General features: G+C 43.8%; 1 protein-coding gene across 1 annotated transcript; it reads left to right on the forward strand.

Annotated features, from left to right (window-relative positions):
• Positions 1 to 1263: 1263 nt before the first annotated feature.
• LOC111597250 (glutamate receptor-interacting protein 1) lies at positions 1264 to 22795 on the forward strand. The gene is made up of 11 exons (XM_023311853.2): positions 1264 to 1301; positions 1400 to 1731; positions 14828 to 14947; positions 17787 to 17999; positions 18391 to 18581; positions 18713 to 19020; positions 19659 to 19822; positions 20601 to 21798; positions 21861 to 22063; positions 22134 to 22606; positions 22681 to 22795. Exons 2-11 carry the CDS (start codon positions 1569 to 1571, stop codon positions 22780 to 22782), a joined length of 3135 nt encoding a protein of 1044 aa, XP_023167621.2. The 5' UTR covers positions 1264 to 1301; positions 1400 to 1568; the 3' UTR covers positions 22783 to 22795.
• The last annotated feature ends 993 nt before the right edge of the window (positions 22796 to 23788 follow it).

Here is a 23788-nt window from a genome sequence, read left to right on the forward strand (position 1 = left end):
TATAAGAATAACATAATATAAAAAAAAAACATTCATTCATTGATATATTTTCTTTATATTTACTACATATATTTTTCTTTTCAATTGATTAAATTTAAAACCATTGTCAAAGGTCAAACATGGTAGCAGATGTTTTAAAGCTGCTTTTCATTTCTGTGGCATTAGCTACTGTTTTTTTTTTCTTCTCTATGCCACATTTGCCACTTGGCCAATTTTGGTCATTGTGACCATTTTGAGCTGCGAGTTTTTCGTGACTAATTAGCGAAATTTGCGACATCATCATCAAGACGGAAGACGACCTCGAAAATAGCCAAAAAGGGGCCACCAAGTCGAACGGATAGTTTGGTGTCTAAACCCTTGAGTGCCCATTGGCTCTACTGCTCCGATGCTCCACTGTCCATTGTCATGCATATCGCACATCAGTCGGCTCTGATTTGAGTGCTTTCCAATTAGAAGCTCGCATGCGATACTAGCGCCTGCTGTCTCTGGCGCAACAGTCACACACAAATGTTCCATATGGGCCTATGACGAAGTTATACCCTACATGCACGCATGGACAGTTGGGTCTATATGGCGCCAACACAGTTGTTTCAGCCAAGGCATATTAAGTTTCTGCTCTAATACTCTGTCATTAACATTTCCTTGTTAATTCAAGAGTAATGTAAAAGGTATGTTCATTTTATTGTCTATTTTTTGTACAGGATATCTATTAGTTCAGACATTCTAGCATCCACCATTCTTATTGGATTTTGTTTGTGTTGTTGTTTTGTCTATGCCGCAGGGTAAAACGCGCCAAGCACTCGGGCAGAAACGAAAGGAGAGCCGGCGCGAGCGAGCATTGGAGAGAGTTTTTCGAATGGAAATTCATAGAAGGGAAAATAGAGAGAGCCGAACTAAGAGAGAGCGCAAGTGAGAGCAAGAGGGATAGAGTGTGAGAGCGCGCGTAATTGAGAGCGGCAGAGCGCCGTTGTCTGCTTGCTGTTGCGTATCTGCCAGATACAAAGCAGAGCGACGCGATGCGTCGCTGTCGCTGCCGCTGCCGCTGCCGTTGCTGCTGCTGCTAGGCAGCTAACTGTAAGATCGGCTAGCGTATAGCGGGCTGCCGGCGCCTGTTGGACTTCTGAATCATTGTGCAATTTCTCGTCGCGTACACCGGACGTGCCACTGCCACAAGCAGCAGTAGCAGCAGCAGCAGACGTCGCGCCCTCGCGAGACGTTTAACAATTTTTTTTTGTTCAATTTTTGAATATACGCGCGCGACTCTTGTGTGTGCGTGTGTGTGTGTGTGAGTGCGTGTATGTGTGAGTATCTGCTCCACATTTTCATTTATTTTCCTTTTTTTTTTATTATTGCGAATGGTGCAATTTATAGTATTTATTTGGGTTTCTTGATTATGCAGCACAAATCGAATACCAAACCAAAACAGCTCGCTATATATAATTTATAAAAAGATATATATAGAGCGGGCGAGAGAGCGCGAAACAATGGATTTGCCAGGCGCAACCGAAATCTAAAATCACATTCAATCTACAAGGAAATCGTTTTTTGTAACTCTGTGACTTAACAATATGAAATTGTGGAAATCAAAGAAACCAATCGGAGGCTGTGTGCCCGGCAAGTCGAGCGCGCTGAAGCAGGAGCAGGAGCTGTCCAGCAAACAGCTGCAGCTGCAGCAACAGCAGCAGCAGCAACAGGACTCCAATGCCATTGCGCTGGCGCCCATGCTATCCGGTAAGTTCTACGCAAATAATAAAATATGCCCGACGATCAGATACCTCGCGATCTGTTAGCTGTGCCGTATTCTGTTTTATGTTTCATTTCGATTTCCCGTCGCTCAGGGTTATCGCATTTCCGCTCAAGGTGCCGCCTCCCAAAGTGGCCCTCAAGTGCTTCTAATAAGTTTTCCACGTTTTTCTTTTTTTCTTTTCGTCGTTGCTGTTGTTTTTGTTGCTTATGTGTAGTTTGAATTTCTCAAGCAGAACGCAGTGCAGCGCGCATTTGTATCTGTATCTGTGAGATACTTTTTTTACGCTCACGCTGGGCCGCTTGACGACTTGGCCGACGCTTTTCAGCAGCCAACATCTTTGACATTTTCAATTAAAAATAATTGCTCGCATTTCGTTTTCATTTCAAAAGCTAAATTTTCACTGCAATTTGTCAATTTCATCTACTGTGCAATGGCCTAACGGTACGCGCGTGTGTGCGTGTGTGTGTGTGTGTGTGGGCATGGAAATGGAGACTCATTGACCCGACCACAGATTCTCCATTGAGTTATAGCAGTAGAGTAAAAGTTTCAGTTTCGCAATTAAAGCCAATAACAGCTCCAAGCCATTTGACAGATGGCAAGCCATTCAGTTAACGCAGAGCGAGAAAAGTGCGCAAAATGTTAGCAAAATCAATCAAAATAACATTGAAGCATGCGTTTTCTGTTAATTTGATGTTAACAGTGATTTGCTTTACTCTTCAAAGTCTTATTTAAGCCATGAAACAAATGTTAGTTAACACAGAAAGATAGTTTTATTGAGTTACTGTATCTAAAGTAGTTCCATTAAGATGCATTATTTAATATGTTAACTTAACAGACTGTCGTGGGCACATATTTAACAGCTCAGTTGTTTACAGTATGTTAAGCTACTCACATACTTATTTTAAGATACTGTATCTACAGTTCAATCTTAGAGTATCTGGCTGGCTGTAAGCATAGGTACTAAGATACTTTCATTCAGATACTGTATCTTAAGTTGATTCTCAGTAAAGTCTTGCCTTATTTGTAGTCTAGTTGAGCTGCCAGTAAGATACAGTATCTAAAGCTGCAGCCAAGATACAGCTACTAAGATTTAGTATCTTTAGTTAACTCAAAAGTTCGTTTAGTTAGTTAGTTAACAGATCTGACCCATATTATATATCCTTAAGAAGACTGAGCTGCATTTCGCACTCTGTGCAACTGTGGAGAGGCCGCACGATTCACGCTTCACGACTCACGCTTCACGAGTCACGAGTCACGAGTCAGTTGTTGGTGTCGTCTTTGCAAAGATTGAACTGGAAGAGTTATGGCACATATCGTTTAACCCGACGACCGGGCTGCTCAGCTTTAGCCGAACTCTGTTAATGAATGAAAACGAGATGCGCAGCACCAACTGCTGGCAACTGTGTGCCTGTATCTGTATCTGTATCTGTAATTGTGTATCTTTGTATCTGCATGTGGACATTAACGCATGCAGCATAGCGGGCAGTCGTAGCGAAGGAGCTGCACCATGTCGTGGGGCAGCTGTGTGTGCGTGTGTAAGCTTAAATTGCATTTGATGAATTTATGGCATGGCAAGCGTAATTAAGCATTTAATTAAATATTTTGTGATGCGGCGCATTGTTGGCCACGCCGTTCGCTTCCATACAATTTGCTAGCCTAATCTGCTAGAGCGGAATGCCACACAGATTGTTGGCATGTCTGCGTGTGTGTGAGACTGACCCAGCTCAGCGCTCTTCGATCAAACTGCGTGCAATACCTAAAGATACAAATTGAGCTGCAGCCTGCAGATACATAGATACATTTGTAACACCCCCGCTCGAATTGTCGCACAGCTAGCCGGGGGCAAGGGGCGGCCACTCAACATGGATCGTCGGCCAGATGTCACTTGTTTACACAGCAACAGCAACAGCAACAACAGCAACAACAGCAACAACAACAATAACAACTGCAGTTTACTTAACACTCAACTGTGTGTAAACAAGGCCTGAGAAAACGTAAAGGTGCGCAATGTCAATGCACCAAATGGTGGCACAAATCAGCTGCCTCTGCCCCTGCTTCTGTCGCCGCTCTAAAACTAACCCTAAACCAATTTCATATTCAATTTTTATAGCTCGCATTAAGCACTCATCAAAGCAGCTATCAAATCGAACATTTTTTTAGTGCAGCATAGAAAAAGTGACATGCATCGAATGCTGCTCTACATTGAAAACATGTTGAAGACTCTAGGTTTCTTGAGTCGCAGCTGAAATGATTGAAGTATTTAGAAAGAGTTTGCGCAGCCTAAGCAATCAATGTTAACTGCGCAAATGTTAACACACTGTTAATGTGGTTGATCAATTTTAATCAAAATCTTCAACTTTTACTTTTACTTCTATTAAGCTTAAGCTTTAAGCAATGTTAATAATGTTAAGTCGCCTAACAGTGCCACTGTTAAGTCACTGTTGCAGGTAGGGCTGTTAACAATGCTAACATATTGAGTGAAGTTGCTTTAACAGTGCCACAGTCTGCTCGGGCTGCTAGCAAAAGCATGCCACAGCTGCTGCTCACAGATTGACAAGCGATTTTATTTAACATTTAGAGCTTTTAAAGCACTGTTGACTTAGTAATTGTTGATCAATTCATGTTAAGTCTTCTGTTAAGTAAGATATAATGACTGTTTTGCTATTTACCCTGAATGGCTGGCGCTGTTAACTCTGTGGCGACACGCCACATCCTCTTGTTATGTAATACTCTGTTAAGGCACTGTTAGCTGATGAATGCCTAATGAGCGCTAACATTTGACGTTTCCTATCACTGTTAAGGCGCTGTTAACTCGATGACTGCTTTGCTATTTACCCTGAATGGCTGGCGCTGTTAACTCTGTGACGACACGCCACATCCTCTTGTTATGTAGTACTCTGTTAAGGCACTGTTAGATGAATGACTAATGGCTGGCGCTGTTAACTCTGTGTCTTCTGTTAATGTAGTCCTCTGTTAACATTTCACGCTTCCTATCACTGTTAAGGCGCTGTTAACTCCTTGAAAGCATGCCACACAGCTCTTTGGAGTGATTTGTTTGCAACACAAAAGAATTAATCAGTTTTAATAGTTGCTATCGGATGTGTTTCTATTTCCGACTGCGGCCCACACGAATATCTGAAAGATACAATCGGCCGAACGTGTCCAACTGCAACTAAATGCACAAAATAAAATAAAAGAAGACGTCCAGGAAATTATGGAATTCGTTGTCTCCCGTCAAAATTAGAGCATCGAACTCGATGCGATCGACAGTTGAGATGCATTCGGGTCGCTGCAGATACATTTGCATTTGTATCTGAAGCTTGTGTTTCGCTTTTAACGAGTGGCATGATTAATTGTAAATGTTGGCATATAAAAAAGGTGAGAATAGCTGCGCAGGGAAATGGAAAAATGTGAAATGGGAAATGCCAAAGGAAATCATGTTCGCAATGCGCTTTTGCAGCAACTCAGATCATAATTAATACAGAAATTAGTTTTACGATCAATAAATTGAGCTGAACAAATTTACAGCAGATTTCTCAGCTATATATCTGCTATAGATATATGCATGTGCATATAGTATTTACAGTTATTTATAGCACTTATTCGTGGCACATTTGTTATGCCTGGGAATTGTTTCCTGCTCCTCGAATCCATCAACAGGTCATTTAAATTGTTTGCGACACTTTATGGCTGATGGGTTTATTTCGACTCTGTGTTGGAGTTGGTCGGAAGCGGGGGAGGGAGGTAGGTGGGGAGGCCCTTGCAGGCCCTTGCAGTTGGCATTGCAATAAAAATCTCTCTCATCTGCTGCTGCTTGGGGTTTATGAGTTTGGCTCTAGGGACGTTCGCCAAGTACTTTCTCTCACTCTCTCTTTCTCTCTATGCCGAGGGTTAGCTCTGGGATTTTGGGGGCTGGCTGGCTGGCAGACAAGATGACGCGTCGCTGGCAAATGGATAAACATTAAAATTTGTTTTTCCCTTTTCGACAGAGACATGTGAAAAATTGCTCAAATGCCACGATTTGAGGCAATCGAGCATTTTGTTGTGCGTGTGTGTGTGTGTGTGTGCGTCTAATGTTTGTTTTTTTTTCGCCAAGCATAAACAAAAGCGAAGAGCTGCAGCCATAAGTGCGCTAAGAGCCACAAAAGTTGCCTCAATACAGTTTGGCGCAATTGAAACGAAATGAGCACAGGCCGAATGGAGAGGGCAGGGCAAGTCCCTGTGGCAATTGCAGCATTTGCTTTGGCTTGTTTATGCAACACACACACACACACACACGCACTCGCACACGCTCATGCACAGTGAGACATCTGACAGTTCCGGAGGGCGATGCGTTTACGTTTTGTGGCAAATCCTTTCGGGTGTTGCTCTCATTAAGCTGCCACACACCAAACGGAAGCAACACTGGGCGACAACTGCAGCAGCAACAACAATAACATAAACAACAACAGCTGTGAAAGCAGCTAGCAAAGCTGCGGCAAATGGCATTGACTGCCACGCACAGTGGGGCAAATTGAGGCAGATAATATAATAATATATATATCATAAAGAGAGATTTTATATATCTAAATTTATATATATATATATATATATATATATATATATATATATATATACATATATATATATATATATATATATTTATAATATTTCTATATATAATTTTATATAATTTTTCTATATAATTTTAGGCCTTTGTATCCATGGTGCATGCAAATATTGTTGCTGTTGTTGCAACAGTTGCAACTGCTGTGGCAATTGTCAGACTTTTGTTTACATTTCTGCGCGAAATTTGCAACAACGACGTCACTCAGCACCACACACACACACACACACATACACACACACACATATATATATATATAGCAAGTCTATGAAATGTATTTAGAATTGAAAATACATAAATATTGGGGTAAATGTCTGCTGCACAGAGAGCGCGCATTGTACGCGTTGATAGCAGCTACTGCATACGCACTTCAAGCTCCTCTACACACACACACACACACACACACACACACACACCGTGACAAGGGCTGTGGACATTTAATGCATCGTCGTTTGGTCTTGGCAGGAAAAACTGTCACAATTTCAACTTGGCTAAAAATAGTAACAAAAACAAAAGCGAGCAAATGACAATATCATGAAAATGCCAGCTGCTCGACTAGCACATACCCTACATGTGCTATTTTTCTTTATATATATAAATATCTGTTCTTTATAGAAGGGCTGGGATACATCATTTTCCATCAAAGTTTGACTCAAATCGAACAAGATCTCAGCTTTAGAGTCAACCTTAGCTGTCTTAGTGCAGCATGCCTCTTGCCTGCATACAGGGTATTCATGAAAAGAAACAGCCAGCCAAATGGTCATTAGCAACTTGATCATCATCGTCAGCTTCAGCTACTTCATTATCATCATCATCATCATCGGTTTGCTCAGCGCACCGAAGGCACACGATTAATGTAATTTGTTGCTGTTGTTTTTGCTTTGCCTGTTGGCTGTTGCAAGTTGCTGCTATTGTTGCTGCTGCTGTTGTTGTTGTCGTCTACCGTTTGGATTAATTTGTAGAGTTTGTGGCAGACGGCGACTGCTAGAATACGCGCGGCGACTTCACTTCAACTGCAGTCTCCCAACTCCCAACTCCCAGCTCCCAGCTCCCATCTGTCGTCTCCCTAGAGTCGACTCCATCAGCCATTCCCCACACATTGAGCATAATTATTTGTCTGTTGCCGGGCCGCAGCTGTAGCTGTAGCTGTATCTGTATCTGTATCTATAGCTGTATCTGTATCTGCATCTGGTGCAGCTTCCATAACTTGAATGTCGTCAGTCCTTCGCGATTTTTGTCAACGCCCTCTGCACGTGTTAATTATGAATGTTGAGAATGTTCAGCGAGCTCTCAGCATATCTTTAATAGCTATGCGAGCGACAAATATTTGAGAGCTAACAGCTGCCAGCTTACAGATACAAGATAGATCCTAATATTTTCATTCTTCTTAGAGAGATCAGAGAGTACCTAAAAATCTAAAGCTGAAAAGCTCTGTTTGTATTTAATTCTCTTTTACTTACTCTCTTTCTCTTTCTCTTTCTCTTTCTCTTTCTCTTTCTCTTTCTCTTTCTCTTTCTCTTTCTCATTCTCATTCTCATTCTCATTCTCTTTCTCTTTCTCTTTCTCTTTCTCTTTCTCATTCTCACTCTCACTCTCACTCTCACTCTCACTCTCACTCTCACTCTCACTCTCACTCTCACTCTCACTCTCACTCTCACTCTCACTCTCACTCTCACTCTCACTCTCACTCTCACTCTCACTCTCACTCTCACTCTCACTCTCACTCTCACTCTCACTCTCACTCTCACTCTCACTCTCACTCTCACTCTCACTCTCACTCTCACTCCCATTCTCTCCTCTTCTCTTTTGTTTGTCATTCGTAAACGTTTTACGGGCAGCTATTGAAGGAGATTGATTGATATTTAGTTTCTTTTGATGTTTATCACTGACTTAGCCCAAATAGAACGAACGCCCCTTGCAAATAGAACTATCTATCTATATAGTAGATAGCTGTGGTGATCTATTACCCATTGATGGCTTCACGTATTAGTTATGAGACTCGTATGGCTCTCAGATGTGGGGCACATGCGAGTTGTTGTGATAAGCTGTTGCACGATACACAGAGAACGCCTTTCATTATGTCAATAGGGAAATTGAATATCCATTCGAATGGTAATTGCACTGGACTGGAAAAACCTTATCACGTGCAACGAAAAACCAACAAGCGAAACTCAATTTCGGTTCGGTACGTGCGTTGGCTATGCGACCGGGGATTGGTTATGGGCTATTAACATTTTGGGGCATAAATCTGTGCCCCTAACTGCGGCAAGTACATTGTGGCGCGATAAGAGCAACTGCAAGGCAAATAGAACTCATGTGCCTCAAGCGTGGCACTGAGGGAGAGAGAGCGGGGGTGGCAATGCTGCATTTGCAAATGAAATTGTTGTGCTGCTTGGGCTCTTCATTAGGAGCTGCCCCTTTGGCTTTGGCATATGAAAGAGTTGACGCCGCGGCGACAACAACTCTTATGGGCATAAATCAATTCTCCTGCCCCGCCTGCCTCGCAAATATTTTGTACAGCAAAACGGCGTCATAATGAGCACATATCATACCATATGAACATGCACACACACACACATATATACATATATATACATGTATTGTGTGCCTGTGTCTACTGCAATCCATTCACAGTTAAAGCAGGGACAGGCAACGTTTTGCGCTGGAGTCGGAACGAATGGCTTTAGGCTGATGTTGCAGTTAACAGTTTGACTTTAACATAAGCAACTTAACATAGTGGGAGAATTTTGCAAAGCTGTTAACTGCTAAGTGTTAAGTGTTTAACATAGCAGTTAACAGCACGTCACACTTTAACAGCAGCTTAACAGCTTATGTCAAGTCTTTGAATTAGTTTTGTCTATAAGTCGTCAGTTAACAGCCGCTTAACATGCTGTTAGTAACATTGCCTTTCTGATTTCACAACTGCAGTTCACGTGAACTAGTTCCGCCACTGCGGCATTCAGCCCTGCATATTGTGTTCTTTATGGGGCTCGACGCATAAATGTCAACGTCTCGCTAAATACTCGAGGATCTGAGTGCAGTAGCTGCAACTGCTGCATGCCACATTCATTGCAACACCCGCCACCAAAGTTCCCCTTCCAGCTGAACAGAGTTGAGTTGCGAGTTCTGAGTTGTGCTTAGTTCAGCTCAGTTCAGTTTAGTTCAGTTCGGTTCAACGGCTGTTGCACTTTGGCTGCATCCGCTGCCCTTGCCACAGTGTTCCTGCTACCCGCTGCCCGCGCCCCGATTTTTCGCGGCTTTATCAGATGTTGACATTTTTGTTTTTGCGGAACCACACTCGAGTTCATTTGCAATAATTGGTTTTTCTTGTTGTTCGTTCTTGTCTTCGCCTTTCCCTTTGGGGCCTAGCCGACTATTCCCTGCCCTCTCCTCGGCCCTGTCCACATTTTGACATACATATTTCTCAGCTCTGTAACTGTCGTCCATTATGAAGTGTCCGGGTTAATGGACACACGCATATTCTGAATCGAGGAGCGGCCATCAACTATTAGGCCCAGCACTCGAAGTGCGCGTACTGTTCTGCTTCTGCTTGTGCTTCTGCTTGTGCTTGTGCTTGTGCTTCTTCTTCTTTCAGCTTGTTTATTGCGCTAGTGCAGGGAATAACAAACAGTCGGAGCTGTCAATGCAGCCCCATCAACTCGAACGTCAATCAATCGCCACGAATTCGTTGGCCCACATTGCAGTTAAGCGGAACACCTGTCAAGTAACGGGGAGAGGGAATTGAAAGCTTCTTTGGGGAAGGGTGGGAATAGCCATTCACATGAAAATCTATCTTCAAAGTTTTTCAGCTAAAAGTTAGCTAACCAGAAGATTGGGAGTAAACATTGCTTTTTGCTAGACTTAAATGATCTCTTATGTTGCTGTCAAAGTGCGTGTTAGTTTATCGAAAGGATTGGCAGCCAAGAAAGAGATAGATATGCAGAGAAAGGGAGAGTAGAGACAAAAGACAGACATAGACAGGCAGATGAGGACTAGTAATAACGAGAGGGAGACAGAGACAGATAGGCATAGAAAGGAAAACATAGAGTGAACAGAGACAGAGAGGGGAATACAAGACTAGAAGATGGATAGATTGAAAGAGATATGGAGACAGATTGAGAGAAAAACACTGAGAGATTGAGAGAGAGCTAGAAGCAGTGAGTCAAGGGGAAGCAGAGACAAAAGACATAGAGGAGAACTAGAGATTGAGATAGTTGAGATAGAGAGAGATAAATAGAAAATCAAGTTAAAGCATAGAGAGAGAGAGAGAGAGAGAGAGAGAGAGAGAGAGAGAGAGAGAGAGAGAGCAACAAAGAGCAGGGCAATATGGGAGCGTGAGTCTGGAAGACAGTTATATTGAGAGAGCTATAGAGAGACATAGGCATAGAAAAAATATAAAGAGTGCGTGTGAGAGAGAGAGAGAGAGGGCAACAAAGAGCGAGGAAATGAAGGAATATAAGCCTGGAAGATAGATAGATGATAGATAGAAAGAAAAAGATAGAGAATAAGACATTTCTTTGAATACCTCTTGTCAAATCTAATGGGTTAAAGCTATACAAACAGCATGCAAATAACAAATGAAAAAACCCAGTTGGGAATGCCCCTAATGAACTCATTTAGTCAAGAGATGCTTGCAACATATTGAAGATTATTAACAGATGTATGAATACATATATTAAAGGGGAAACATGCGAGCATGCTGAAGTCTGCTTAGAGAGCGAGGGACGGAGAGGGAGAGAGAGAGATAGAGGAAGAGTAGAGGGAGTTCCGCTACTGTTTAGGTTTTTGTATGATGTCTATTTTCAAAGTAAATGTGGCAAAGCGTCCGCTGGAATGTCTTGTTGCAAATGTGCCGCAAATGCAAACAGAAGCGACCCCCAGCGAGCTGTGTGCCGCGGCGACTGTCTGCCAGTTAGTCAATCAGTCCATCAGTCAGTCAAGCAGTCAGCCAGTTGCTAGCTGAAGCTGTTTCCATGGCGCTTGGGCGGCCTTCAAGTGCTGCCATTCAATTGTCCAACTGTTTCGTCTAGTTTACTCAATGCCTGCCAAGTGATCTGTGAGCTGTGATCTGTTTAATTGCCAGGATTAGCCGTATGGCCAGGAAGTTGGCAATGGCAACGTTGCGGCTGAGCGCAATTTCCGCCTTGCAACATGCAGCGCGCAACTGTCGCCGATAAATTTAACTGCAACTGCAACTGCAACGGCTGGCAAATGCCAAAAAGCGAGCTGCGAGTTGGCCATAAAATCGAGCGGACAGCCATAACCAAAGCAAAACACCAAAATAGTTTTTAATGATTGCCAACGCCCACTTCCCGCTGCCCACTCCCCAGGCCCCTGCCACGCCACAGCAGCCAGCCAGCTCGCAGTCAGTCGGCTTCTAAACGGAACTGCAAATGGCAATGTGAATTTGCCCGTCAATTTGCAAATTTCCTAATGAAGAAGTCACCCAAAAGGCTTGTCACCCGCAACAAATTGAAAGCAATTGGCGCGGAACGGAATGGAATGGAACAGGTCTACAATGCTTAAAGTTAAATATGTATTGTAGCTCAATAGTTGCAAAGCGCTTTGAGAGAGTAGGGAACAAAGTGGAATGAAACGCGAAATGAAATGGAATGAAACATGTGTTATTTAAAATTAGCTTAGCTCAATTGATTGTGTTTGAGTGTTGCTTTACTTATTATGATAAGGAATGAAATGGAATCGAACACATGTTGGTTGGAAACAAATGGAATGCAAATGAAACCTTATGGAATGAAACATGCTATGAGTTTTTTACCACGGTTGGACCATGTAGATGATGGACAAATTTGTTTATGGTGGAACAAAGCGGAATAGAACAGCCTCTAAGTTTTTGGTTCATCTGGAAATGTCTTGAGTTTAGTTGCCTTTCTTGAGCTTGACTTTCAATATGTTTTCTGTTAATGAAATTTTCTATTTTTATGTGCAGAAATGGAAAGCCGAAGATTTCCACACAATATTCAAGCAAACTATTTAAACAGAATGGATTTTCGCCTTCATCTGACATTTGTAGCAAAACAAAATATTTAACAGCTCAGGTTAGCAATCGATGAAACGCCTTTGATTCAGCGCAACTTTCTGAATGGCAAAAACCGCATAAAACTACATAATAATAGATATGAATATATACATATATATATATATATATATATATACATATATAACAGAAACTAAGCGTAGACATGATTTCCGCTCGGCGTATCCAATGAATTATGTCAAAAATAAAAGAGAATCATGAGGAAAACGTGCAGCAGCTCGTGGAAAATCAAAATGAAAAGCCGCACGAAAATAGCAAAAACAGAAAACCGAAAACAAAAAACAGAAATGAATAGCAGAATCGTAAATATAGAAATGTAAAACTGTAAAATGACTTCAAAGCGAACGGGCCCAAAAGGAAGCAAGCGAAATGTCAGAAAGTGCAAAAAGCCAGAGAAGCGCTAAAAAATGGCAACAAAAAAATAGATGGAAAATAAACACGGCTGAAATCTAACATACAAGTTACACTGTCTCAAATGCTCGACTAGCAGATACCCTGCATCGGCACTAGGTGTCCAAGACATCGAAGTCTCTTTGGCTGTAAATAGTTTGGAAGCACTGAAGGAAGGGTACCTTTTGGCGGGAAATCGATTATTTATCGATAATTGCAAGCAATCGATCATTGAACCAGAGGGACGTGAAACATATTTAGTAATATATTGAGATGTTCATAACTTATAACAGCAACAATATGCCCTATTTCGCTGCTTAAAAACCAAACAGAATTCAAAACAAGCCAAAAAAACGATTTACACAATGTATATATATATATATATATATATATTTATATATATATATACAAGCAGTTCTAATACATATATTAACTATCTGTGCTACATAGTATATCTGTATCTGTGTCTGTACGCATCTGGGCAAATGTATCTTGTAGATACATTTTGCTGTTGTGCTTGGCAAATGAAGCGAAACGCACAAAATTTCAACGTTACGTTTTTTAGCTTCTCCGCCCTTGTCTTTGGCTTATGCTATTATTTTTTGGTTTTTTTTATTTTTTTTTTATTTGTTGCTGCTTTTTTTTTAATTTTGCCTAATTATTGTTTTTGTTTTTCATACTCGGGCGGGCATTAAGAAAAACTTTATGCGCCATTGAAGCGTTGGAAAATAAAAGTCGCGTCCGCAGCGACCGCCGTTTACGTCAAAGTTGTTACGCTGTGTGTGTGTGTGTGAGTGTGTGTGTGTGTGTGTGTGTGTGTGTGTGTGTGTGTGTGTGTGTGTGTGTGTGTGTGTGTGTGAGTGTGACTGTGCGGCTGTGGCTGAGGCTGAGGTGCGCGTCTGTTGCTGCTTGACTGTGGCCCCACATGGAGCGCAACGCCGCAATTGTTGCAGATCGCGCATACGCCGTGTGTCACAAACAGCATTGCCACATCGCCACAGAAAAGGTTGCCAGACAGCGGCAGTACTCAACATAAAATCATTTCTTAGAGACGTCAATAGAAGCAGCTTCTATATGTATATAAGTGATCTTTCAGCTTTAAAAGTTTATATTAAAAGGGCGTTAAGAATAAAACTTCAAATTTTGTTATATTCATATATGAAAAGTCAGGTTGTTTTTACTGTTACATAGATCAATCTCGGAGTATATAGGAAACTGGTTGGCATAGCTTAACTTATGGCTCGAGCGAACTTCTTGGCTGGAGATAGTTCAAGCTGCCTCAACTGCTTGCCTCATGGTTCGTTTGCTGTTCAGCCTTAGTCTATTACTATATGTCTCTAGACTATGTATGCTCTATATATGAGGTACTTCACACAAACAAGGAGTCGTGCCATCTGGAGAGGCCTGCGCAGGCAAGAAAAAACATAAAAAATTCATAAAGATTAATTCGTTGTTTTTTCCATTGAATTTCTTTTTTTTTTTTTTTTGTTTTTGGTCTTGTTCGATGGCATTTTAATTGAAGCGCTGACAATGCTGAAGGTCGTTGGCTTTTTGGTGTGTGATTCACTCGATGGCAAATATTGGCCAGGTGGGCGTGGCCCGGCCCATAAGGGCATGCTGTTCTACGCCAGCCGCAAAGGCGAAAATTCCATGGCGAAATGTCTGCAACTCGCTTTGATCTTCTTTTTTGTTAGTTTTCTTTGCTGTTACATCTATTATATATATATATATATATATATATATATATATATATATATTTTTTTTTTTTTTGTTTTTGTTTTTATTTTCGGCTGATGAATAAATTAAGAAATGCATGGTAGCCCACCTCCCCTCCTTACACACAGCTCCCTTTGACTGCGCTTGGCAAAATTATGAGCGAGGCGGAGGCAGGTTGTGTGTGTGTGTGTGAGAGTGGGTGGGTGGGTTGCTGGTGCTGCGGTCAATGAACGTCTTTGTCTGGCGAACACCTTTGATGTTGATTTGATGCCATATGCTGATATACATTTTCCCGTTCTGCTTCCCTTTGCAGTTGACCGAGCGATGAGCCCCGCGCAATCGGAGGACTCCGGACTGGCACCGGAGCGAGGCACAACCTATGCCACGATCACGCTGCCACGCAACGCTCTCCATTTGGCAATCAGTTTTGCAGGTAAGTGGGAAGGGATCGAAATCTATTATGAATTCGCCTTGTTAGCAATTTACGCAGCTGCACAACTCTTGATAGAGAACAGAAGCCCGCATCGAAAAATATTTGATTGTTCAATTAAAAAATCTAATTTCTGACAGCTGTCAGTTGAAGTTGGAATTGATTGAAAGATTTTTCAATTATTTCATAATTATCTAAAAACAAATTTATAGGCGTAAGCTAAGGGCTGCAATTGACCGACGTAAACGATGCGATAAGTTAGATATATTATTTGGGTATAAGGGCCTCGATTATGGGCAACAGAATGTTTATTTTGTTATTTAGGAAAACGTATGATGTGTATATTTGTTCAGTTCAACCAAGAGTTTTCAGTCTTCAATCTCCTCATATGCCAAACACACTCAAGCTGAGCGCTTTGCGCTTCAAAGCATTTGTCAACATTGACTTAACATTGGCATTAACATTAACAGCGTCGCTTTAACATGGTAATGTTAGCTGTCAAGCTTTAGGGAACGATGTTTATGTTTGCTTCTCTTTGGCTCTAGTCTCATATTTGTGTTTGCTGTGATGTAACTTGTGGATATAGCATTTGTATCTTTAAGATACAAAAATGTCGTATCTTAGAGATACGCAAAGGAAGTCTGGTAGATGAATGTCAATATGAGATAGACTGCAGTTGACAAAGTATCTCATAGATACATATACAAAGTAAGCGAAATATCTTAAAGATACAATCACAATGATCCAATTTGTTGTATGAATATCACAAATATATATACAATTTATACACAGGCATCTCAGATACATTTGCAGTATCTCAAAGATACATTTAATAAAAACAAAGTTTAAGCTTAATAAACATCGGAATACTTCTGCAATGTTATGTTGTACCTAATAAAATTTGTATCTTATAGATACATTCTTATAGCATATATGTATCTTATAGATACATTTTCAATGTCTGGGAAAATGTGTACAATACTCAAGTCAAAGCAACACAAAGAACGAATGAACTTTTTCAATGGCATTGTATCTTCTAGGTTTCGCATCTTAAAGATACTTTTGTTTATATGCATCTTGTAGATACATCTTTAAGATTCTTCGTAATAAGCACTCACAAAATGCTGATATTGATGGCAAATAAACATAAATATACAATCCCATTGTATATTTCGAATTGTGCATCTTTCAGATACATTTCCATTGCTTAAAAGTATCTTATAGAAACAAGTACAATATCTTAAAGAAACATCATAATAAATACAGAGCAAATGTTAAAATTTCAGCCAAATAAACATAAAGATACGATGCCACTGTATCTTCTACATTGTGTATCTTTCAGATACTTTTCAGTAGCATTTATAATTTGGTTATAAATCCACATTTAACTAGCCAAGCAGCCTTTCGTTAAAGATACTTTTTGAAGTTCTTTCGTCTGCTGATGAACTATTGAGTCAGAAGCAATTCATGTTGCTTGCCTACCAAATGGGCTGGCCCTGCTTCAATTTGCGACTCTAGCTTTTTGGGTCGGTCTTGATCTCCAGCCAAAAAGTGGGCCGATGCGATTTGAATGCGGAACGCGTTCGCGTCGATAACGCGGCGTAGCGTTTGCCGACGTCGTCGCCGCTGCCAAAATAAATCATCATTTCAATCTGCTGCTGACGACGCCACCGCCCCCGCCTCCGGCCGGCGGGCGTGGCGAGTCTGTCGACTGCCAGACATTATAATACATATTTCGTTGGCGGACGTAGATGTTGTCTGTAGTCTAGAAATTTTATATCATTTGCCCTGACTAATCTCGACACTGCGCGAAGCGGCTAGCGGCTAGGGAGAGAGAGAGACAGAGAGAGAGAGGGATTGAGAGAACGAGAATGAATGAGAGACAGCGTGAATGAGAGAGGGAGCACAAGCTTAACCCTAGCATAGTTCAGCTGCGAGCCAGAGTCTGGACGTCTGACGTAAGCTTTTGGTCGATGACGTCTTGTCCTCGCCTTCGATTATGTTAGCCGTAATGCAAATGTGGGTGGGGCAGCGTCAGGGGCATTAGCAGGGTGCCTCATCTAGCTTTTGTTGGCCTGGCATTTTGCCAGCGACCGCACATGCACCTCGCCACGGCTGCCCTCTGGCGCGCTGTTTGTCATAACAACAAGGCGGCCAGCCGCTTTTTAAGCATACATTTATTTACGAGTAGTTTTTCTATTTGTTTTTGTTTTTTTTTTTTAATATAATTTTTGTAGTTTTTTCTACGATTTTATTTGGTCAGAAGAGGCGACTGTGTCGTCTGACGAGTTGCTGACAGAATTGGTAATGGAGACCCAGGCAGCAGGCAGCAGGCAGCGGGCAGCGGGCAGTGGACAACAGACAGTCAAAGCTAACACTCAACTTATCAGAAATCATATAACTGAAGAGCATATTGATATATGGTATATATATTAACTAAAGTCAAGTGACTGTGAGACTGTGAAACTGTTTATGCTTGAGCCATAGTGGGAAGGAAATCAAGGCTATATCAAGCTATATCTGAAGCATTTGAAGTAGATGCCGTCATCCTAGCTGTTATCTAGAATCTGAAATGGAAATACATCAGCAGCCCAAACCATTTCATAGAATCAATCTTTACTGAGCATACTGACATTCTGCTAAAGTTTTAGACTTATAAATGAACTGGAAAATCAATTTAGAGAGAGCTAGGCCACCTGTGGCATTACGGGCAATCACACGTCTAGCGATTAGATTAATGGGTCTGCCTTGACTTGCACTTGGCGCTTTGTTTATTTGAACAGCTCGATTGAGCGCGATTCATGGCATATTGATTTACCTAGTCGATTTGTTATACCCACAGAGCGCAATGATCTATCGTATCCACCTGTTATTGGCGCACTCAATCCAGTGGGTCATGCGGCCGATTTTCTGGCGCCAGGCGATCGTCTGCACCAGATCGATGGCATCTCAACAATTGGGCTGAGCAATCAGAAGATTATGAATATGCTGTGCGCAAACGGAACGGATACGGCGCCGGCCATCGTGGAGATCGAGTATTCGCTGCCCGAATGCAGTAAGTGTGATCCCTAGGCGTTGATCGATGATCACTGACAGATGATCGTTGTTGGATGATCATTGATTCTGAATCACTGATCACAGATATACTGTGATACTCGTTGATCGTTTGTCAGTAATGGTTAATCATTGATACTTGATCACTGGTTGTTGATCACTGATTGCAGTTTGCTGATCGCTGATCACAAATCGATAATCGTTGATCGAGGATCAGTGCTGGATGATCTCTGATTCAGGATCCGTGATCACAGTGATACTGTGAAGCGCGCTGATCACTGATCGCTAATCGTTGACTGTTGATCGCTTATGGATGATCACTGATTCTTGATCACTTGATCGATAATCGTTGATTATTGCTTGATTCTCATGTTTGGTATTTGTCACTGCAGTTTCCCAAAACAGTTTGTATGTTACCTCGAAGCTGGCACAGATCACCGTGGAGCGTGAGAGCGGGTGCCTGGGTCTAACGCTGCGAGGCGGTGCCGATTATCCGCTGATCGTAACGCACGTCAGACTGCACGGCCCAGTCTATAAGACCGGCCGGATCAAGCCAGGCGATCGGCTGCTGCGCGTCGATAATGTAAGTGTCCAATGAACCGAGTGATGGCAAACACCTGCTGACGATTGCTGACAGACGCTTCCGTTGAGCCATTTCCGTAAACTCTCCCACTCTTACACTCACTCCCTCTCTCTCTCTCTCTCTCTGTTTAGATCTCGCTCATTGGAAAGACTTTGGCGGAGGCACAGCAGATCATTAAATGCGGTCACGTTTCCGGCTATACGAATCTAACCATCGAATACGACGTCTCCGTTGTGCAGAGCGTCGAATTCTCGATGGGCCCGCTGCTCATTGAGATCGAACGACCCCTCAATGATAAATTGGGCCTGGTGCTATGCAACTATACGAGCACGGGCACCAACTCCGCGGGCACAGCCAGCAGCAGCACAGACAAAATCGACGAACTCGCCCAATCGGGCATCTATATAGCCAGCATACTACCCGCCAGTATTGCCGATCGGTGAGTCTGAAGCTAATGTAAATTCCAGTTGCATCGCCTGGAAAATAAATTAAATCTACTCTAATAATGAGCTAAGTTGAAGCTATTCAGATTACTATACATCTACTTTCCACAAATATCCATAGAAATGGCTATATCAGCGTTGCCATACTATTATTTTTAGCCTATCTGGCAACACTTGAAGTTGATTTGAGTCGTAAAATAACTTGATATTCAATAACTACTCCAGCACAGCCAAGCCAATGCACAGCTAACGTAACTCAGGGTTGCCACATTATTATTTTTAGCTAATCTGGCAACACTTGAAGTTGATTTGAGTGTTAAAGTAACTTGAAAAGCAGCAAATCTTCAATCATAGTTAATCTAATGCAGAGCTAAGTCATTTAGTGTTGCCACATTGTTATTTTTAGCTAATCTGGCAACTCTTTACCTTGTTTTGAGTATTATAATAACTTATATTTTAGCACTAATTCAATCACAGCCAAGCTAATGCACATCTTAAGCAATTCAGCGTTGCCACATTGTTATTTTTAGCTAGTCTGGCAGCACGCAAAACTTTTAGCTTGACTAGCGTGAGAAATCGTGCATTGAAAATTGAAAACTGCAAACTGAAATGCTTCGATCTTTGTGTGTTGCAGCTGTGGCGCCTTATCTGTCGGCGATCAGGTGCTCTCCATTGATGACACCATGATCGAGCACAGGGCCTACAGTCCCGACGAGGTGATGACCATATTGGACACCGGCACCGGCCGCGGCTACACACAAATGCAGATCATGCCGGCACACGCGCTGGCACGACGAGGTAAGTCGAACAGCAGAGTCAGAGCGCTGCCATCGCCAGCACCCATCTTTCGTCTCCATCTGCATTTCGTTGGGGCTCCTTTTTGGGCTATCTAAGTGCTCCCATCGCTGGCTGCTTGTGCAATGCCAAAAGCCGCCAAACATGGTGCAGTTGAAGGTCTCGTTGCGTGGGCGTTCGGCTAATGAACAGCAGCAGCAGCGGCGGCTATCAACAAGGCTAAACAACTAAATGCTCAGGCGAGGGCTGCCCCAACAGTTGCTCCCAACTGGCCAGAGCCAAACAATACCCAGTTGAACAGGCTTAGACTAAAAGCAGTATTTGAAAGCCGACATAGAACTGGTCTCTCTCTAGGTCGCTTCCTCTTGCGACACACTACACATTATAGACAAACTGCTTGGGCAACCCTCGCTCTAGCACATTGAATGCCAATCAATTTGTATTTGGAAAGACGAATATTTCGGGGGGCGACAATGGGCGACTACTTAGGGCCGTAAATTCTTAGGCAAGATCGACGCGGGTAAACAAACAGCGAGCTACACACACACACACACACACACACACACACACACACAACGTGGATTAGCTGCAATTAACTATTTCTCACACATGGCGCATCAGCTGAAGGCGACGAGTGCTAAAAGCTTTTTGGCCAAGCTTGGCCAAGGCAGGATCGTAAATTGTGTGGCTAAGCAAACAGCTGGGCACAGTGGGGCAGCGCTGGGCGTCTATAAATAGCAGGGAGCAGCGGCTAATGTGGATTCTTGTCTCTTTCGCATAGGTCACACAGCGCTGGGCAGTCCCAAGTATAGCTTCAGCACGCTGGAATCACGCAAGTCGACGGGCCGGCCGGGCCGGCAGCGTTTCGTGCGCAAGAGCTCGCTGCCGCTGGAGGCTGGCGGGGCAGCTGGTGCTGTGGTGGGCACAGCTGTGGCCGCCGCTGGCAATGGACATGCAAGCAGTCTGGCCGGCGGTCTGTGCCGGGCCGAAAGCTTTCCGGTGCTGCTCGACTGCAGCCAGGGCGCTGGCATTGTGCTGGGCGCTGCCAGCAGCTGTGGACGCGCCGTCAGCATTGCGCAAATCGTGACCGATTCGGTGGCCGATCGCAGCGGATGCATACAGCCGGGTGATCGCATTGTGGCCATCAATAAGATGTACAGCCTGGACGCTGCGGCCATGCGGCAGCTGCTCGATGGCCGTGCCGGTGGCGGTGCCCATGCTGCAGCCCATTGGCTGGAGCTGGAGGTGGAGTTCGATATGCCAGACGCGGTGGTGCCCTCCAGCGGTGTGTTCAACGTGAAGCTGCTGCGCGCGGGCAAATCTGGCCTGGGCTTGAGTGTGAGCGGTTCGAGTCACGGAGGTCTGGTCATCTCCGATGTCAAGATGGGCAGTCCGGCCCATCGCTGTGGCACGCTGCGGCCGGGCGACATACTGCTAGCTGTGGATCAGCATCCGGTGCAGCATTTCAACGTGGATGCTCTGCTCAAAGAGCTGCCAACGGCCACGGCAGCGACAACAGCGGCAGCCCCAACGGACTTCACCACGCTGACAATTAAGCGTGTGGTGCTGCCCGACTTTCTGCCCAGCCCACCCATCTACAGCAACTGCACCACCGCCGTGGTGGCTGGCGGCGGAGGCGGCGGTGGGGACAATGAGCTGTATAGCAGCGCCTACGTGGCTTCCAAGTATGGTGAGGTCAAGTACAACGACTGCATCTCACTCAAGTCGAGCACGCCGCAGCCGGATTACTTCCGTGCCAACTCGAGTCTCGATGAGACGGGCAGCCTGCAGTCGGTGCAGCTGCGGCATCCGCCCTCCAATGGCGCCTGGCCGGTGGGCAATGGTCGCGGCTTTGCCAACGGCACGGCCAACACGCAGAGCCTGACCACCGAACTGGCCGAGCAGGAGGAGGACGAACAGGACGAGGAGCATGAGCAGGCGTCTCATTACGGCGGCTACGAGTTGAATCGTTATGCCAGGTGAGTGGTCCTTGCCAACGGCGACAGCTAGACCCCATCCTAATCGCACCAATCTCACGTAGCGTGGACTGCACCGCTCTGCCGCCGCCCATGGAGAGCAAGGTGTATGGCTCGGCGGCCAGTTCCAGCAGCAAGAGCAGCGGCAGCAGCCTGCATCAGATCATCTTCACAGTGCGGCTGGAGCCGAAGGGCGGCCTGCTGGGCATCACGTTGGCGGGCAGCGAGGATATTACCAAGCCGATCACCATAAGCGGCCTGGTCGAGGGTAAGTGCTGAGAGATAGCTAACACTCAGCAAACAACTGATGCACCTGCTCCACCTGCTCGTTTGCCTAGGTGGAATTGCGTTTAAGAACGGACAGATACACGTGGGCGATCAGCTGCTGGCCATCGACGAGCACTCGGTGCAGGGCATGCCGCTCTCGCATGCCACCAGCCAGCTGCATCATCTGGGCGACGTGGTTGACCTGAAGATACTGCGCAGCCACGACATCAACAGCAGCTCCAGCTGCAGCCTGCCAGCTGCAACGCAGGCCATCTATGCCAAGGTGCAGCGACGCCCGCGCAGTCCCTCGACCAACACCGAGGCCAGCAGCAGCAACAAGGATCCGCAGCAAGGACAGCAGCAGCAGCAGCAGCAGCAGCAGCGCGTCTTCCATGTCACACTTTACAAGGATAAGGTCTACGATGACTATGGCTTCTCTGTCTCGGATGGGCTCTACGAGCGAGGCGTCTTCATCAATCGCATACGCAGCGGCGGCCCGGCGGATATGTGTGGCCAGCTGAAGCCCTTCGATCGCATCATGCAGGCGAGTTCAGCCGATCATTGCCGATCATATATATGTATATATAATATATCCCTCTCCCTCTCTCTCTCTCTCAGGTCAATGAGATTAAGACGCAAGACTTTGACTGCTGTCTCACCGTTCCGCTGATCGCTGCAGCAGGCGACAAGATCGAGATGATCATGCAACGCTCCGAATGAACAGCGATCCTCGCTCTGCGATCGCTTCTACATATTTCTCTTTTATTCTTCTTTTTTTTTTGTAATCTTTAACTAGTTGTATATTAAGTCTTAGCGCTAAGTGCCATTCTTTTGTACCTAACTGATGCCCCTCCCCGCCCCTCCCAGCCGATATGCCTTAACTAATTTTAACGACAATAAGTTATGCCAAGTGCCTGCAAAGTTTTTTTTCTATCTATACAAAGATATACCAACGATCGTCTACCATAACCAAATAAATGAGAGAAAGAGAGATCAGAGTGCATCACCCGATGCGCACGGAAAATAATTAATAATTGTACTTTTATTATGTTTTATTTTATATACGAATATATACGAGAAAAGAACTAAACAAAATGAAAAAACACAATAAACAACAATTTACCTAAGGCTTCATCCATCTTATTTCCATTTCAGAAAGAGAGCGAGAGAGAAAGGGAGAGAGAGAGAGAGAGAGAGAGAGAGATGCAGCAGGACAGAGTAAGAAACAGGAAGGAAAAGAATAAAACAGAAGATGATAAAGTGGTGCAGAAAATGAAAGAAGTTGCGAGAGAGAGAGGGAGAGCCTCTGCCTCTCTCTCTAAATCAAAGTAAAGCAGAAAGAGGGAGAGACAAATATGAAGATATAGGCGAAAAAGGAGAAAGACAAAAAAACTATGAGAAGCAGAAAAATAATGAAAAAGAAAGAAAATAAATGAGAAAATAATGAGAGAGGAAGAATCAAAGAGAGAGCGAGAGATAGACAGAGAAGACAAAGATGGGGAGAACCAAAGAGAAGAAGAGCGATATACAGAGACATAGAAATATTGGTTGAGAGGGGTAGAGATACCGAGGACAAACCAAAAAAAAGAAAGAAAGTTAAATGTAGAGAGAACGGAAAGACGGAAGAAGAAGAAAAATGAGAGAATGAGAGAGAGAGAGAGATGACAATGGCGATCTACAGCGCTCGCTCTTAAATTGAATGCCAAATATCACATATGAAACTTGC

The sequence above is a fragment of the Drosophila hydei genome, unplaced genomic scaffold (genome assembly GCF_003285905.1).
Source record: "Drosophila hydei strain 15085-1641.00,03,60 unplaced genomic scaffold, DhydRS2 tig00000131-arrow-arrow-pilon, whole genome shotgun sequence".
Taxonomy (NCBI): Eukaryota; Metazoa; Arthropoda; class Insecta; order Diptera; family Drosophilidae; genus Drosophila; species Drosophila hydei.

Bases quoted from the DNA above. Each gene is read 5' to 3' on its own strand.
- LOC111597250 (XM_023311853.2), top strand. From the start codon at position 1,569: ATGAAATTGTGGAAATCAAAGAAACCAATCGGAGGCTGTGTGCCCGGC. The intron at 14,948-17,786 runs GTAAGTGGGAAG...TTATACCCACAG, and splicing joins TTTGGCAATCAGTTTTGCAG to AGCGCAATGATCTATCGTAT. The intron at 18,582-18,712 runs GTAAGTGTCCAA...CTCTCTGTTTAG, and splicing joins GGCTGCTGCGCGTCGATAAT to ATCTCGCTCATTGGAAAGAC.